General features: G+C 52.0%; 1 protein-coding gene across 4 annotated transcripts in view; it reads right to left on the bottom strand.

The window, feature by feature from the left end:
* PDXDC1 (pyridoxal dependent decarboxylase domain containing 1) overlaps positions 1-15,953 on the bottom strand; it is a 54,252-nt gene that overhangs the window by 2,096 nt on the left and 36,203 nt on the right. For 3 of the 4 annotated variants that reach the window (XM_080830258.1, XM_080830261.1, XM_080830260.1), the window contains 10 exons: positions 10,855-10,918; positions 8,546-8,634; positions 7,480-7,585; positions 5,885-6,056; positions 5,166-5,284; positions 4,747-4,868; positions 3,499-3,591; positions 3,317-3,413; positions 2,322-2,426; positions 1,681-1,913 (listed from right to left, as the gene is read on the bottom strand). In XM_080830258.1, the coding sequence (XP_080686384.1) occupies positions 1,681-1,913; positions 2,322-2,426; positions 3,317-3,413; positions 3,499-3,591; positions 4,747-4,868; positions 5,166-5,284; positions 5,885-6,056; positions 7,480-7,585; positions 8,546-8,634; positions 10,855-10,918 (1,200 nt within the window). Of the gene's footprint in view, positions 1-228; positions 1,914-2,321; positions 2,427-3,316; positions 3,414-3,498; positions 3,592-4,746; positions 4,869-5,165; positions 5,285-5,884; positions 6,057-7,479; positions 7,586-8,545; positions 8,635-10,854; positions 10,919-15,953 lie in introns of those variants that run through there. The other variant, XM_080830259.1, reaches the window with a different exon arrangement.

Here is a 15,953-nt window from a genome sequence, read left to right as displayed (position 1 = left end):
GTTCAGAACCTGGTCAGTTTGCTGTGCAGTATAATCAAAATAATCTCCTAGGAGATTGTACTTAATGAGAGCTACACAAAGCCACTGAGAAGTCTGTTCTGTCAGGTGTAAGGTCATTAAAATGCCCCAACTGTGATATATGCCAGTCATACCTGTAGAGACCTTTATGCTTCTGAAAAGGCAGGCACGAAGTCTGATCAATTACTGTGTAGAAACTGAACTCACTGGTAACAATTTCAAGAACCTTTATTGAAACCAACATTCAAATAGTGTCTTAAGGGTGAAATTCTGTTTCAGCAAAACCAATTTAACAATTCCAAATATATATAAAAACGTTTAAAAATTAATCATGTTAAAGGTGATAATTTCCCCTTTCCCCATTTTATCTGCTATACTTCATTGCACCAAATAAACAGGGAAGACTTTAATCATCTGCACCAAAAAAAAAAAAAAATTGCATGTTGACAAGTGCCAAATGTCAGAGATCACATCCAATCAGAGTCTAATTATAGGCTTAATACGGTGTAACTAAGGCTTCCAACAGGACAGTCCACAAACCCAGTGTGAATCCCCACTACCTTGAGGCGGCCCATAGCTTGACTTGGCTGGACTAAAGGCACGGAGGCCATTACCTAGGATAAACGAAGAGACGCGGTAATTCTGGAAAAGTAGAAACGGGTGGTAATTAAGGGCTTACTTCTAGTTATTTCCGCAGCGGTCTGGCTTGACCAGCCGAAGCAAGGATGTTGCTGGTTCTTGTTTCTGAGTTGGGCCCAAAGAGGTGAGTTGCTAGTGGGGAGAAGCCACAGAAGCTCCCATGTCAACCGGCTCAAAGATCTACTTGTTCTAGAATTGGAACTTAGTTCACATTAGTTAAGAGGAGCGTCTCTATCAGGTTTTCAGATATTAAACGTAGAAATGAGCACAGCCTGTACCTGTGTGCCAATTTAAAAGCTTTACCCATATTTAAAAATATACATATATATGGTCAAGAGTTTTATAGTTACTCTTCATAGATAGTCCTTTAATGTGTTTACAAATAGTACATAAAGGGAGAAATAGACCTGCGGTGGGGGGGCTCCCGGCCCCCACACCCCCGGGGAAGCAGCAGCGGGCACAGGAGGCCCGGGCTCGGGCTCGCTCACCATCCCACTGAATCCCTGTCTCCTTCGAGCTGAATCCACACCCACTGTGCGCTGCAGCCCCACCAAATCCAGCGCCCGCTCCGCCGCTGTCTCCCCGGGCGGCGCGAGTCCAGAGCGCTCTATCGAAAGCGGCCTCAACGGAGAGTTACACGTAACCGCATACAGCGTCTTACACTTGGGTCTAGAAAGGTGAGCGCGAGTGTTCCAAGGGGCGGGCACTTGAGCTCTAAGTGTTCTTTGTGAATCAAAGTGTTTATGTAACGGGGGAAACCGGTGCGAACTACAGCTGGGCAGACAGAAACGACGGGAGCTGCTCCACAGACCCATGGAATGAGACAATCAACTGCCCTTCTAAAAAGTCTGGCTTTCAGGCACGGATGTGTGCAAAAATGCCAGTTCCGCACAAACAACAGTCATTTCTCTCGCATTAGCACGTGGCACGGTTCACATTGTCAGTATAACTTCTTCCCTGAAACGATACTACAGTCTCCAAGCAAAACACCGACTTTTATCTTAAGCTCTCCGGTTCTTCTACCTGCAGACGGTCATCTTCCGGGCGCTGGGCCCCGCTCCGGAGGGCACCCGTCTGCTCGGCGTCCTGCGGGGTGCGAGTGCCGGGAGGGGGCTCGGGGCCGCCGGGCTCCGGGGCGTCGGGCTCGGCTGCGCCGCTCAGCTGCTCCGCCTTCTCCAGGTCTTCACTGTGGCTGACCGAGCTGGTCTCGCTCAGAGCGTCGGAACCTCTCAGGGACCTCCTGAAAGGCTTCTGGCCTAGAGAAAGGGCCACGGACCGTGCTGAAAGCTCCTGGCGCGCTCCCAGAGAAGCCCTGCGGTCCCCAGCTGGGACGCCCCAGAGGGAGGAGGTGAGGAAGGAGAACGGGCAGGAAGCCGGCGCGGCTCAGACCGGTCAGCACCAGGTTAGACGTGATGCCAGCTCTCGGGACCCTAACGCCCCGTGAAGCGCTACAGAGAAATTTCTCCAAGTTAAAGCTCCAGGCAACTGCCAAGGTTAAAATGACAGCGAGTCTTAAGAGAAACAGGACTTCAGGTGAAAGCACCAAGAAAACAGAAGGACGCAGGGAGCACCGAGCAGGGAAAGCCCCAGGACGTGAAGGTCTACGTTCCCCAGAGGAACCGCCAGTTCTCAGGGTTCATATGCCCCCGGGAGACGTCCCATACCTGGAAGTCTCTGCTTCGTGCGTGTGCCCGAGGGGGTCTGCGGGGGTGTGACGCCCGTGCCTTGTACCTTGTAGACATAGGTGTGTTCCGTGGACTCCAGGGAGCCTGCCGAGGAGAGAGCGGTAAGCATGTGCCACCCGGGGAGCTGACCCGGGCAGCCTCGTTCCCCGAGAAGCTTCCTGCGGCCCTTCAGCCCCGCTCAGGCCAGCAGAGCCTTCGGGCCTCCGGAACGCACTGGGAACTGGAGAAGGCCCCGCAGGGGGGAGGGGTCCCAACCCTAGACCTCCCCGGGGATCCCGCACCCCTGGGATGGTCCTCGGCCGGCAGGGTGGCACGAGCATGCCTGGGGGTCCACATGCGCGTGGGAAAGGTGCTTTAGCCACAAGGAACAGACCCCTTGCTGATGGCCCAGGCCTGGCGTGTCAATCAGATTACGGTCTGAGGACACGGCGGGCGCCGTCATTTCCTCTGGAGGGACCCCAGGCTGAGGGCACTGTTCCCCCAGCAGAACAGGAAAGGAAGAGAGCGACAGTGGGACATCCTTCCGGACAACGGCTACTACTTGCTGGCTGCCAGGTGTGAAGTAAGCTGGCCCGGGCTCCGGACTACAACCTTCTCGTCTCCCCTGAGAAGCAGCCTTCTGCTGGGGCGAAGCGCGCACAGACTGCGGGAAGCACTCGGCTGAGCGCCGAGCAAAGGACACTGCGTGGAGGATGTGACGGGCCGAGAAAGCATGTTCCCAAGGGATGGTGGGGGTCGGGGGAGGGGGGGTCTGCTCTCATGTCGCCGCAGCCAGCGGGGCCAGAGAGGAAGACAACACCGTAGTTTCCCCGGGGCAGATGCGTTCCGGCTCCTGGGACCGGTTCCTGGCACAGACCCAGCGCCGAGCAAGGGCTGTGTGTGCACCGGGCTCCTCCACTGGAGTGGGGCATCCCAGGAACCGCATCAAAACTCGCAAAATCAGTGAGACCTGGGATGATGTTGGTCGGTCCTACCTGCTGTTAAGTTAAAGGTTCTTCCCTTCTGTGAAGCTTGTACCGGAGAAAACCAGTTGAGCACGGACCCCACGACGGGGATCTGCCGCAGCACCCCCTGCAAAACACAACCGCTGTAGCTCATGGCCATCCCGCCGGGGGCCCCGGTGCGGCGGCAGCTGGGAGGTCTGTCTGAGCCTCACCTCTTCCAGAAGCCGCTCCTCATTTGCCTTCTGCAGCTGAACCTGGGCTTCCTGGATCCCTTTTCGAACCACCTCTGTCATGTTTTCTAGAAGCTGTGTTAGGACCAAGAAAGACTTTACTTGTCCAAGATTTCTGAAGATTTTGTTTAGAGAGGGGGGGAGAGTGTGTGTGTGTGTGCACACGCGGACACAAGTGTGGGGAGGAGCAGAGGGAGAGAGAATCCCAAGCAGACTTTGTGCTTAGCCCAGAGCCCAATGTGGGGCTCGATCCCATGACCCTGAGATCATGACCTGAGCCAAAATCAAGGGTGAGCCACCCAGTCACCCCAGCTGTCTAAGCTTGCCTGAGACCTAGAACTATTACCACAGCACAGGCGATATTTTTCAGAAGTGTAGTAGTAAATGGAATCTTGCACTTTTAGGTGTCAGGATACAAAGTAAAATAGTAAATTAAACAGAAGAGGATAAAATGCCTGGATAAGGTAAGACACACCTAGGTGACCAGCCTCATCTGTCAGGGAAGGGACGAGAGAAATGTGATCTGCGTCCCCCCACCAGAAAACAGACACACGGCTCGGCACTCACGGAATGGAACTGGAAGTGACAGAGTGAGTCTAGAAAAACCTTTAGGAAGTCCGCCCGAGACTGAAGAGAGCTGGCTCCTTAGCTCACAGCCAGCCTCCTCTCCCCTCCCTAGCGGGAGTGGGCCGCGCACATGCCTTGGTTTCCTCAGAGCCATCTTGCTTTAGTTCCTCTTCTCTGCTTCTGAGGGATTTCTACTGACTCAAGTACCTGGTCTGCAGAACATCCATGAGGTCTACAGTCTGGTCTCCTTAACAGCTGGCCAAAGAAGATCTATTACTGGCAGGAAGTTCTGCTGTGAGAAACATGTGCCTCATGCAGCCCCAGGACCCGCTACGCTCAGGCAGTCTCCCCTCACCCTGTCAGGCAGGGGTGACTATGTCTTCCGAACGCTCTGCTACCCCTAACTTCTCCCCCACGGCATTTACTGCCTCGCCTGCCTATGCGGTTCTTGGCCTCCCAGTTGTGAGCCCACCCAGGGCAGGGACTGTGTTCAGTCCCCATGGGCTTCTAGGTTCCCGGTGCAAGGCTTAGCTCAGAGGAAGCCTTCACACACTTTTCAGGAACAAACAGGTATTTCTGAGGGGAGCGGCTTCCTTTGGGACCTCCGCTAGCTGCCTGGAGAGAACCCAGAAAAGGAATGAGACGCAGATTAGTCTTACAGACCCGTGAGTTCTCCTCAATTTCTCGGGCTGTGACTGCAATGGTCTCTACCAGTTCCGAAATATCCACATCGTCACTCGCCATGCCAACGTAGATGCAGCTCTTCATGCTTTTGTACTCCGGGCCTGTGGGAAGAAACAACCGACCGACTCGGTTCCCCAGTCCTGGGTCACAAGGCTGCCCGGGGTCTGGTTTCCTGTACGAAGGCACGACCAGGCACAAAGGAGCCTCCCTCCCCGGGCGAGGAAAGTGCTAACGGGGACACGGGACGCCCGGACAGGCTGTGGGAGCGGGAGGGAGCCAGCCCACACTAGAAAGAACTAAACCAGCATTTCCTCCCAGGGAACAGAGTCCAAAGTCCCTTAACCAGTCAGAAAATGGCCTTCCGAAGTCCAGAGTTGACTTATAAAAATAGTAGTTACCCATTTTAAATGTAAGGTCAGATTCCAGTTCATTTAACTTTTTCAGGAGTCCAGCATGGATTTTTTCCCCTTCTGGATCTAATTTCAAACTGCTCTTGTCATCGTTAGCATGTTCATACCTACAGACAATATCAAGTAACAGTATTTCAGTCTAAAAGATCAGACGTCTCTTCGCACACGGGACTGCGAGTGGTCTAAGCTATTGGCTGTTTCCAGGAAGGTGAGACACATGGGCCGAGGAGCGTCTCAGGCTCAGACACTGTCAAGAACATGGCAAGGAAGGCCCAAGTCTCCAGTCCATGAAACTTAAGAGAGGCCAGGTCTGGAAGCCTCATTCGTAGCAGAAGCAGGGAGCGTCCCCTCCTCCCGGAAGGGATATCCGTGCGCACCAAGCGACGGAGGGCAGAGGCGTGTGCTCGGCCGGTGAGCTGGTCCCTGGTCTCAGTGATCTGTGGCTCCCTGTACCCCGTGGGAGTAACCATCAGCTGTGCACTTTTAAGTGCCCTGCCCCCAGTCACCTGCGAGCTGGCACAGAAAATACAGGGATCCCTATTTTACTGAGGGCAAGGGCGGCCATGCCACCGCTGTGCTGGGCTTTTCTAAGTGTCGGAAGGGTCTCACTGAATTTCCAAGAGATCGGTATGCTGTGCCCATACAGAGCCGGTCCACAAAATGACACACCCGCGGCCTCTGTACGGCCGAGCGGGATGAACACATACCTGACAACCCCTATTCCAGGCCAGTTCGGGTCATCGACGTGCAGGAGACCTGCCGTTGCTGTCACCTCCTGCTTGAACTCCTCCCGCAGCTGCAGTGTGCAGGTCAGCACCGGCAGCTTGCTCTGGATGCCCGCCGCGAGCTGATCCACGTCCTCTCCCCGGGTGCCTAAAACTGAAACCGTCCCCAGAGAGTTCAAGAAAAGTGTAAGAACATGGTGAAAAACAGAGGGCAGGGCTCCCCTCTCACTGTTCGGGAATTCGGCAGCTACGGGGACATCTGGTTAGCAGGAGCTGAAGCAGTAGAAAGGGAAAAAAAAAAAAAAAGGCTACTAAGCCCCTATGGAGAGATCGCGCAATGGAAACAGACAAGGCCCAGGTGTGGACACCGCGCTCTCTTACACAGAAGACAGAATGAGCCCTAGCACCACACACAGTGACACTCGGACAGAGAAATCAGATTCTTCTCATGAACTCAGTGCAAGTCATGAACATCGTACGACGTGCTAGAAAGGCCGAGGCAAGCACATGGCTGTCGCTGCACATGAGCATCATGGGGAGGGAGGGATTCTGGCGGGGGTGTGCGGGGAGGCAGGAGGGCGGGCTGACAACAGCTCCCAGGACAGCCTGACACCCCCACAGCTGCAGGACCCAACATCACTACCCCCGCATGCGACTCAGACGGGGCAAGGGATCCCACTGAGCCTCTGTACGTGCTGCCCCGGTGTCCTTGGCTCACTCCGCTGGGTTTACAGACTAAGCCTCTGGGGCGCAGGCCCCACACAGCCGGTGCAGAAATCACTGCCAGACAAGGCCACCAGCCGTCTTCGTGGTGGGCTTTTCTTTGCAGGACAAATGCCCACAGCCCCCTACTTTGAGGCTTTAGATCAAGTATCTTTCCAAAAATGTTAAAAATATCTGATAAAGAAAAAAATCAAAGACTTTCAGAAAATCTTTTAATTCATCTCAGAAAACAGCAGCATCACAGTTTTTAATGCGTCTGTCAGCGGATTTCTCAGTCCCAGGACAGGAGGTGGCCCCACCTCTGGCCCCCCCAGGGCAGGTGGCATCTGGCAGCGGGGAGTGGGTCTGGATGGGAGGCCGCTCGCTGAGGCGCCCACACGTGTGAAACGGCCAAGACAGGCGCAACCAGGATGGTCCGCCATGGGAGCGCATGCACTTGCAGCCATCCTGCTTTCTAAGACACCTAAGACAGCGGCCCTCAACCTCCGTGGCTCTGTGCAAACTGCCTGGGGAGCTCTGAGGGACATAGCCATGGCCTCTGCCCCACAGACCCGCATCTCGGCAAACAGGGGGGCCCCGGGGTCCGCAGCTCCACGGCGCAGACTGAGCACAACACAGGAGACAGGGAAGGGCCCCAAGACACCAAACAGGGAGACTCGAGTGGAGAAGGCTATTTCTGAGAAGTTACTCTGGAAAACTCATCTACCTATGGTAGCGCATAACAAAGAAAAAGCCCCTTCGAAGGCAGAGCGGAGTATCCCACGGAACAGCAAACGAAGCCACAGCCCGGACCTGCGCACACAGCTCCCCGCCGCTCCCAGAACCAGCGCGGGCAACCCATAGAGACCCATTACCTGCCGCTGTCATCAAAGGGCTGAACCGGATGCACACGCCCTCCACTTCCAGGTCCATGACCGTGAGGCCGCTTGTGGGCACCAGCTGTTTGAGCTGCTCTCCCAGCTGCAGGGACAAGGACACAGTGAGGTGGCTTCCCCAGGGAGGGACCCGCCAGTCTTCTCCGCACCTACCCTCGCCCACTCAGCCCCAGGCCCGGAGGCTCCCTGGGGCAAGGCCCCCCCAATCTTTTGATTCTCTTTGAATACTTGGGGCCACTTCATTTAAACGGACTAAAAGTTCTACACTTTTTGTTGCTAAAAAATACAACTTCAGTGTAGAAAAATCTAGGAAATACAGGCAAACCAAAAGAATAAAATAAAAATTACCCACAGCACACCACTGAGAAGCGCCCACTGCTCACGTCTGATAGACCCATCCCGGGTGTCTGTTTTTTCTGTTGCCATAAAACACGACATTCTACGTACCGGGCAGTAACCTGCAGCTTTTCATGTAAGCTACGATGACCATTTCCTTTCTGCCATAAACACCCAGCGACATGGTTTCTAATGGCTGTTCTGCCTGTCATCGTATGAATGGATCCGGACTCATCAAAGCCCCCAGGTGGGGCCTGACCCACGTTACACCACACGGCTGTGGTGGACACCCTGACACTGTTCAGAACATTCTTTACACACAAATCCGGGAAGGGCCATTTCAGCACCGAATGGCAGCAGGAGCACAGTGTCCTCGGTCTGTGCTGTCAGATGGCCGGGTGCTGGGGTGGGGTCTGGCTCACGAGCCCTCTGACACCGCTACAGACGCTCACAAGGCCCAAGCGGCCGCCCCACAGTCCCCGCTTGGCATGTGGCTTCGAGCCGTCCTCAGCGGCCGGGAAATGGTCAGCCGAGGGAATCAGCCCGGCCCGAAGTTACACGGCACGGGGACCGGTGATCCGAGGAAGAGCCCTGGAGGGAAGCCCTGCGCCTCCACAGGAGCATCCCTCCAGGGTCTGACTTCCCCGACGTGAGCACGTGCGCCCCCACCCGGGCTGGAGAAGAAAGGGCACCGGACCGCCGTTCTTACCCAGCGATTCAGGGCGTCACAGCAGTGTCTTTCCCGGCCGACTGCTGAAGGTGCCATGTTGGGCACGGAGACGGCTTTGGCCACTGGATCTGCCACCAGAACACAGGGGATTCACCTTCTAGACACACAGCTCTATACGCACCCCTCAAACCCTATTTCACTGAGCTCCCAACATGAGCCCAGGAGAGAAGTCGCAAACATTACAGAAACTAAAATGTGTAGCTCGTGATAAATGAGTAAACAAAACCTGGTCATCTTCAAGAAGGAAGGAGGTTCTCTCACAAGCTCAATAGGGATGACCCTTGAGGACATTCCACTAAGTGAAACAAGCCGGTTACAAAGACTCATGTCGTAGGACTCCAGTGATAGGAGGTTCCCACAAGAGTCAAACTCAGAAGGTGGACAGTGGTCATGAGGGGCTGGGAGAGAGGACGGAAATGGGGAGTTAGTGTGTAATGAGTATGGAGTTTCAGTTTTTAAGACGTGAATGTTCTGGAGAGCTGCTGGACAACAACGTGCATACATTTCACCCTACTGGACTGTACATGTAAGATGGTAAACTTTTCTTTTTACCATAATTAAAATTTTTTGAAAATGTGTATCAGGGGGTTTTAAGAGTCCACATTTTTTTCCTCATGAAAAATAGAATGCTTGAATATAGTCTCACAAATAGAATTCTTAATTTCATTTAAGAAGTCTTTCTTTCAGGGCGCCTGGGTGGCTCAGTCGGTTAAGTGTCCACCTTTGGCTTGGGTCATGTTCCCAGGGCCTTGGGATCAAGTCCCACATCAGGCTCCTTGCTCAGTGGGAACCTTCTCCCTCTGCCTGCTGCTCCCCCTGCTTGTTCTCTCTCTCTCGCTCTCCGACAAATAAATAAAATTAATCTTAAAAAATGGAAGAAAGAAAGAAGTCCTTCTTTCAAGGAATCTTGAGAGGAAATGAAAGTCTAACACGCTAAGTCATCAACTAGTCTTATCAACCACTGTGCGAGGTAAATCAGAGAACCCCAGAGGACCCAGAGGGGGCCTCACAACAAAAATTATCTCCTTCCATTTAAATGGTCTGGGTGCCTGCTCGTACCAGGTGCTGTGCTGGGCGCGTGGGATATAAGGCAGACAAGGCTTCTGTCATCCTGCTGTTTCTATTCTATTGAAAAACACCATAAAGAAAAAAATGAAATCACCATATTCTGTTGCTGGTGTGAAGAAAGAAGGTAGGGACTCTGATATAGTCACCTAAGACAGGACAGACACGGAAGGCCTCTTTGAGGAGGTTGGACATTCTGGAGACCTGAATGAAGCCAGGGAGCCAGCGAGAAGACTGAAGAGCAATGTGCTTGAAGCAAAGGGAACAGCAATTGCAAAGGTCTTGCTCTAGGACAGAACAGAATGTTCTAGAAACTCAAGACCAATCTGACTAAAGCACAGTGATCAAGACGAGAGGTGGCCTAAAGGAGATAGCAAAGGGTAGACCCCACAGACCTCACAAGGGACAGAGCTTGGACTTAATTCAACAGAAACAGTAAGATACTGAAAGGTCTGGGCAGTGACCAGGCACCACGGGACTGCCACATGCATCACCACCCACTCTGCATTCAGAGAATGGTCTGGAATGAGGTGTGTGAGAGAGCAGTTCAGTGGTTACTGTGGCTGTCCAGGGGACACATAACCGTGCCCTGCGCTAGGATGGTGGCGCTTGGGCAGCCTTTAAATAGAGCCTCATGTTATTCCCAATCTCAACTGCCCTTGTCTTTAATGTATGTTCACCTTGTATTTTAAAGTACTTAAGCAATAAACTACGATACGCACACAAATAAAGAGATTCGGGGGCCCCACTTCAGATACTCACATTCACGGTATGTAAGTGTGTATCCAGATCTCTATTCTCAAGGGACTCGTACCCATTCATTCTAGCGCTAGTCTAGGGACTAGCATTTGGAAACCACTGCTTTGATCATAGGAAACGATCGGCAAAACGCTAAGGCATTTAGGCCTGGAGTTCTTGTGAGGTGGTTTTTTGTTGTTGTTGTTGTCGTTGTTTTCCCGGAGTGAGTGAGTGCAAACACCGGCAAGAGTGGGGGTGGGGAGGGACAGAAGGAGAGGGAGAGGACCTTAAGCAGGCTCTACACCCAAGGTGGAGATCATGACCTGAGCCAAAATCAGGTGCCCCTGAAAATTAACATTTTCTGAAACAATGACTGAAGATTTTAGCAGTCAAAATATTTTGGACTATCTATATATGTTGTAATGGTTTAAAATTCGAAGTCCTTAAACACAAATACAAAAATAACATGTTTTAGAATCACTTACCTGAGCCTGGTAATTCCTGGAAAAACCTGAACACCACAACTGGAGAACTGAGCTCATCTTCCACCTGAAAAATCAATCTGCTATTACCAAGTAACATTAAATCCTAACACCTGCAAAATAAAACTGTGGGTTTGAACAACAGGCTACAGATAGCATGTTTTCTTAATCAACATGTAAAACTCAAAGGTTAATTTCAGCTGCTACAGAAACAACAATCAAGGGTTTAGTAAAATTCTTAGAAGTTAATTCTCAGCTGGCTCCGAGAAGGCTCTCCTGCACTGTGACATCTTGACACTGGAGTGCTGAAATTAAAGCAGGAGGAAACTGCGCCACTACTAAACGTAAGCCTGCCATTAAAGGTCAAAGGAGGCAAGGAAAAAGTATAACCAGAATCAGTGTTGGGAGAGCTGAAGCTTTCAAGAATCCAGAAATTAAAGCTAACTCAAGCAGGACTGACTGCAACTTCTTTTCTTTTTTTAAAATTTTAGAGAGCATGGGACGCCTGCGTGGCTCAGTTGGTTAAGCAGCTGCCTTCGGCTCAGGTCATGATCCCAGCGTCCTGGGATCGAGTCCCACATCGGGCTCCTTGCTCGGCAGGGAGCCTGCTTCTCCCTCTGCCTGCCACTCTGTCTGCTTGTGCTCACTCTCGCTCCTCTCTCTCTCTCTCTCTCTCTCTGACAAATAAATAAATAAATAAATCTTTAAAAAAAAAAAAAAAAACCTGCACTATATTTAAAAAAAAAAAAAAAAAATTTTAGAGAGCAGGGCACAGGGGTTGGAAGAATGGGCTCCATGCCCAGTGTGGAGCCCAACATGGGGCTCGATCTCATGACTCTTGAGATCGTGACCTGAGTGAAACCAAGAGCTGGACACTTAACTGACTGAGCAGACACCCAGGCGCCCCTGACTGCAACTTTTTATATTCACAGACAAAATATTCTCACATTGTAACACTCTCAGAACAGGATGTAAGTCTCCCCGGGAGGAGATAAACACAGTCCAGAGCTGAAGTTTCGTATCTTCTCCATCACTGAAGTGGTCCTTATATTCGGGACAGGGGTCAGATGACTAACTTCATCAATGGATTTCATTACAGACAAAAACATTCACTGCATTAAGATAAGCCAGCATGAAGTTCATGTCCACCATTGCACTACACACACACAGCCGGCCATCAGCTCCATCAGAAGGTCAGAATACAAAGGGAACAGCAACGCGCTTGACAAATTATGGCACACAGGGACAGAGGATCTCTTGAGCATTCAACAATTCTAGCCATAAAACCCATTTTCTATTTTCCAGGGCACCTGGGTGGCTCAGTCAGTTAAGCATCTGCCTTTGGCTCAGGTCATGATCTCAGGGTCCAGGGACTGTGCCCCGCATTGGGCTCACTGCTCAGCGGGGAGCCTGCTTCTCCCTCTCCCTCTGCCCCCCTTCTGCTCGTGCTTTCTCAAATAAAATCTTTAAAACCAACAACAAAAAGATCCCCAAACCTATCTTCCAAGGCTCTCCATGGTAGAAATGCTAACATGCAAAGCCAGGAAGGAGCTGGCCCAAGGTCTTCTCTACTAACCTCTCAAAGGACCACACGGATGTGACTTAGATCAAGCAGAGTGTGTGTATCCAACCTACCAACCGACCGGGCTGGTTCCTGTGCTCACCCGTCATCTCCTCTGCCTGTCACGTAAATCCATCTAGTGATACTTTCAAAGCTGGAGGGGCTGAATGTCTAAATAGAATGGAGCAAACCCAAGATGGAAACAGACACAAAAGCAGCAAACTTCTACAGCCATTCCCCCATCCTCACTTAGGATAAGGCAGGACGATTCGAGTGCAGAGACTTCTATATATAGTTTAATACAGTCCTCGGTTTCTTGTTTCTTTGAGCTCGGTGGTCTCAAATGTCTGTCAGTGCATGAGAAATACTGTCCAGGGTTACGTGCACAGAATTCTGGTTCTAGCACACGGCAGACTGAAATGCTGGATTCAATATCCTGATAACCCAAAAAAACCTTTAAACCACGGTTAAGCTCACAAGAACAGTGAACCCAGGAAAAAGAGAAAGCAAAGAACATTGTCGGCCGAGCCGGGGCTGGAGGAAGGGGCGGAGATACAGGAAGCCGGCTTTCACATCTAGTGCCTTCAGGCCCATGTGCGGATGGCGCTAAAGGACCCTCAAAGGACGGTCCTGAGAGGAAAAACTCCACCCGCTGGTCAGCAAGAGGGCTTCTGTCTGAGGCTCTGTCTGCAAAGGGAGAGAAAATTCTCTCACGAGAGACCAAAGCATCAGATGCACACCGCACCGGGCTTGATGTCCTGTGTGGCACAGGAGTCCTAAAGCTGTGGATCTGACAGGACACGGACCTGGACCAGTCACACACGCAAAAATATCTAGCTCACAATGACAGGTTGCCACACACACACACACGGAGCAGAAGTCGGCAGACACGATCCAGGGGTGACCCAAGATGAAGCAGCAATCAGAAACAGATGGTAACTATCATACTTACGGAGAAATGGAGACCAGGAACAATTTAAAAAAAGAAAATGACCAAAAGCACCAAGTTGAACAAAAACTAAAAAGAACACGTTGGAAGGAAGAAAAAGTCACTGAAACACAAAGCGAATGGCTGACGCAGATGAGAGGCCACTCGGGAGCAAAGAAAGGCCTGGAGAAACTCACGAGGCAGCAGCAAAGAGGCAGCAATGGGACGTGTCAGAGGGACGGACGGAACACGGAGCGACAAGGTTCAGTATGCTGCCGAATCAAGGTCCAGAGGTAAGACTGGAGAAAGAGGTCATAGTTGAAAAAACAAACTTGACAGAATCGATTAGGGAAAAAAGGAACCCTCACGTTTAATAAGCGCAAGTCCCAAGCAGGAGTTCTAGAAAATCCTCATTTAGACCCACCACGGTCAAAGTAGCAGAACCCAAGGACGGAGACTATCTTAACAGCCAGCAGGAATGTCAGCTGTACACAGGGGCCCTGTGAGGTTCCAGAGGTAAGGGGGAAACATTAGCTTCCCCCTAAATGCCGAGCTTAGAGCGCAGCCCACGCACCCAGCAGAGCCGGTCAGACAGTGGCCACAACGCCGCTGCGGAGAAGATGGACTCCGCCCCGCGGAACGAGCAGCCGCCCCAGGTATCCGGGCGGCGGGACGAGGCCCCGGGTTGCTGAGCAGGGAAGCGCGGCTGTGCTGTGGGACCGGGAGGCTCCTGAAGGGTCAGCCATCTGACCGGGCGAGGAGGCCCGTGGGCCTTGGAGAAGGAGCTATGGTGCTGCAGATGCGGCTCATCTTCGACACGCTGGGTGCAAGTCCTGGCTCAGCCACCTACTACGATGGGACTTGGGACAGGCAGCCACAGTGAAGAGAGAAGTGGCGTCACTCCGCCACAGGGATGTCCGGTGAGGGCTCAATGCCCAGGATTCTATGGCCGCGCCACACAAAGACTCTGAAGAGCAAAACCATCCAGTGATGACTGGTAGTTCGTGGGGCCTTACATTCTTCATCCCGCTTTGTCTCACATTATCTGACCTGCTCTTCGTAACCAGTCACTGAAGCAGGACAAATACTAAGTTCTCCTGAAAACAGACTGGGAACCAACGGCCCCCTGGTTAAGAACACGGGCTTTGCGGTGTGAATCCCAGCTCCACCGTGTCCTAGCTGTGTGGCCTGAGCAAGTCACTGAACTGCTCTGTGCCTGCTTCCTCACCAGGAAAGAGGGGACAGCCATTGTGACTAACCCACAGAGTAGATTTATTTATTCACGCTTAATACCTACTCCCGGCCAAACACTGAGCTTGGCACAGTATGAAAAAGCCAAAAGACAAAAGTTGCTGCCTTTACAAAGCTTTTACAAAGCAAAACAAACAAGGAACACACACATGGTCTCAGGTAATAAGAACTGCAATGAAGGACACACCCAGGGGACAGAGCGATGGACAGTGGCAGGGCTGGTTTACAAAGGACAGTCAAGCAAGGCCTCTCTGAAGACATGACATTTGTTTTTTATGTTGTTTTTTTTTAAGATTTATTTATTTATCTGAGAGGGGTGGGTAGGGGGAGAGAGCACGAGCAGGGCAGAAGGAGGGAGACAGAATCCTCAAGCAGACTCCCTGCTGAATGTAGAGCCCGACTCGGGGCTCGGTCCTAGGATCCAGAGATCATGACCTGAGCGGAAATCAGAAGTTGGATGCTCAACCAACTGAGCCACCTAGGCACCCCTGAAGACATGGTATTTGAACTCAGATCTGAAGGGTAAGGAACAAGTCATGAAAAGAAGGGAAAGGGACAGTGTTTCCAGCTAGAATGAAGAGACTACAGTGAGGGGTAAATGAGGGGTAAATGAACGAACGCCCAGGCTCAGCGCCGGACACAGCGCACAGCACGCATCTCACTCCCAGCAGCTGGGAGGAGGACGGTTACCGCAGCTGCAGTGCTGCAGGGGGCTGGCCAGCGGCTGTACGTCTCCAGAGAAAAGCATCCACTGGAAGGAGGGCTGGGGCAGGGTTCCCGGGCCTTACACAGATGCCCCAAACCCACTGGTGATTAACCAGCACCAGCACAATCTCCCAGCCTGGAGGAGGAGGAGGAAGAGGGGACATGAGGAGCCCAAGCGGGCTCAGCGAGGGAGGGAAAGAAAGTCCACTGGCCCAGCACTGCCGTGACTCCTGCCATCTTGCTCCTGCTAGTCCACAGTCTGGGCTTCTCTGTTTACTAAAGGAGTCCAACCAACATACCTTCACTGACAACTGAGCTCACGGGCTTAGGCAGTTAAGAGAGTGACTCAACGTCACAGGGCCTCAGCGCTACGGCTGAAATTAGAACCCAAGTCTCCTGACTTACGTGCATCTCTCTGCTTCTCCAGTGGGCCACTGTCCTCTTCCAAGCTAGAACTTGGGTCATCTCAGGTCAACTGAGCTCCAAGCTCCTACTCTGAAGCCAACGCAGAGCAGCCCCCATCAGGTACTTAAAGCAAATTGTGTACTAAATGGAAATCTACTGCATTAACTTGAACCCCAAACTAACTCAAGTATTAGTTTTATACTTAACTGTGTCCTGCAGCACCCAGTGACCCTGTTTTAAATTAGAATCTGA

This window comes from Martes martes (assembly GCF_963455335.1).
Source record: "Martes martes genome assembly, chromosome: 18".
Taxonomy (NCBI): Eukaryota; Metazoa; Chordata; class Mammalia; order Carnivora; family Mustelidae; genus Martes; species Martes martes.
Note: the sequence above shows the minus strand (reverse complement) of the source record. Positions and strands in the feature narration are given on the sequence as shown.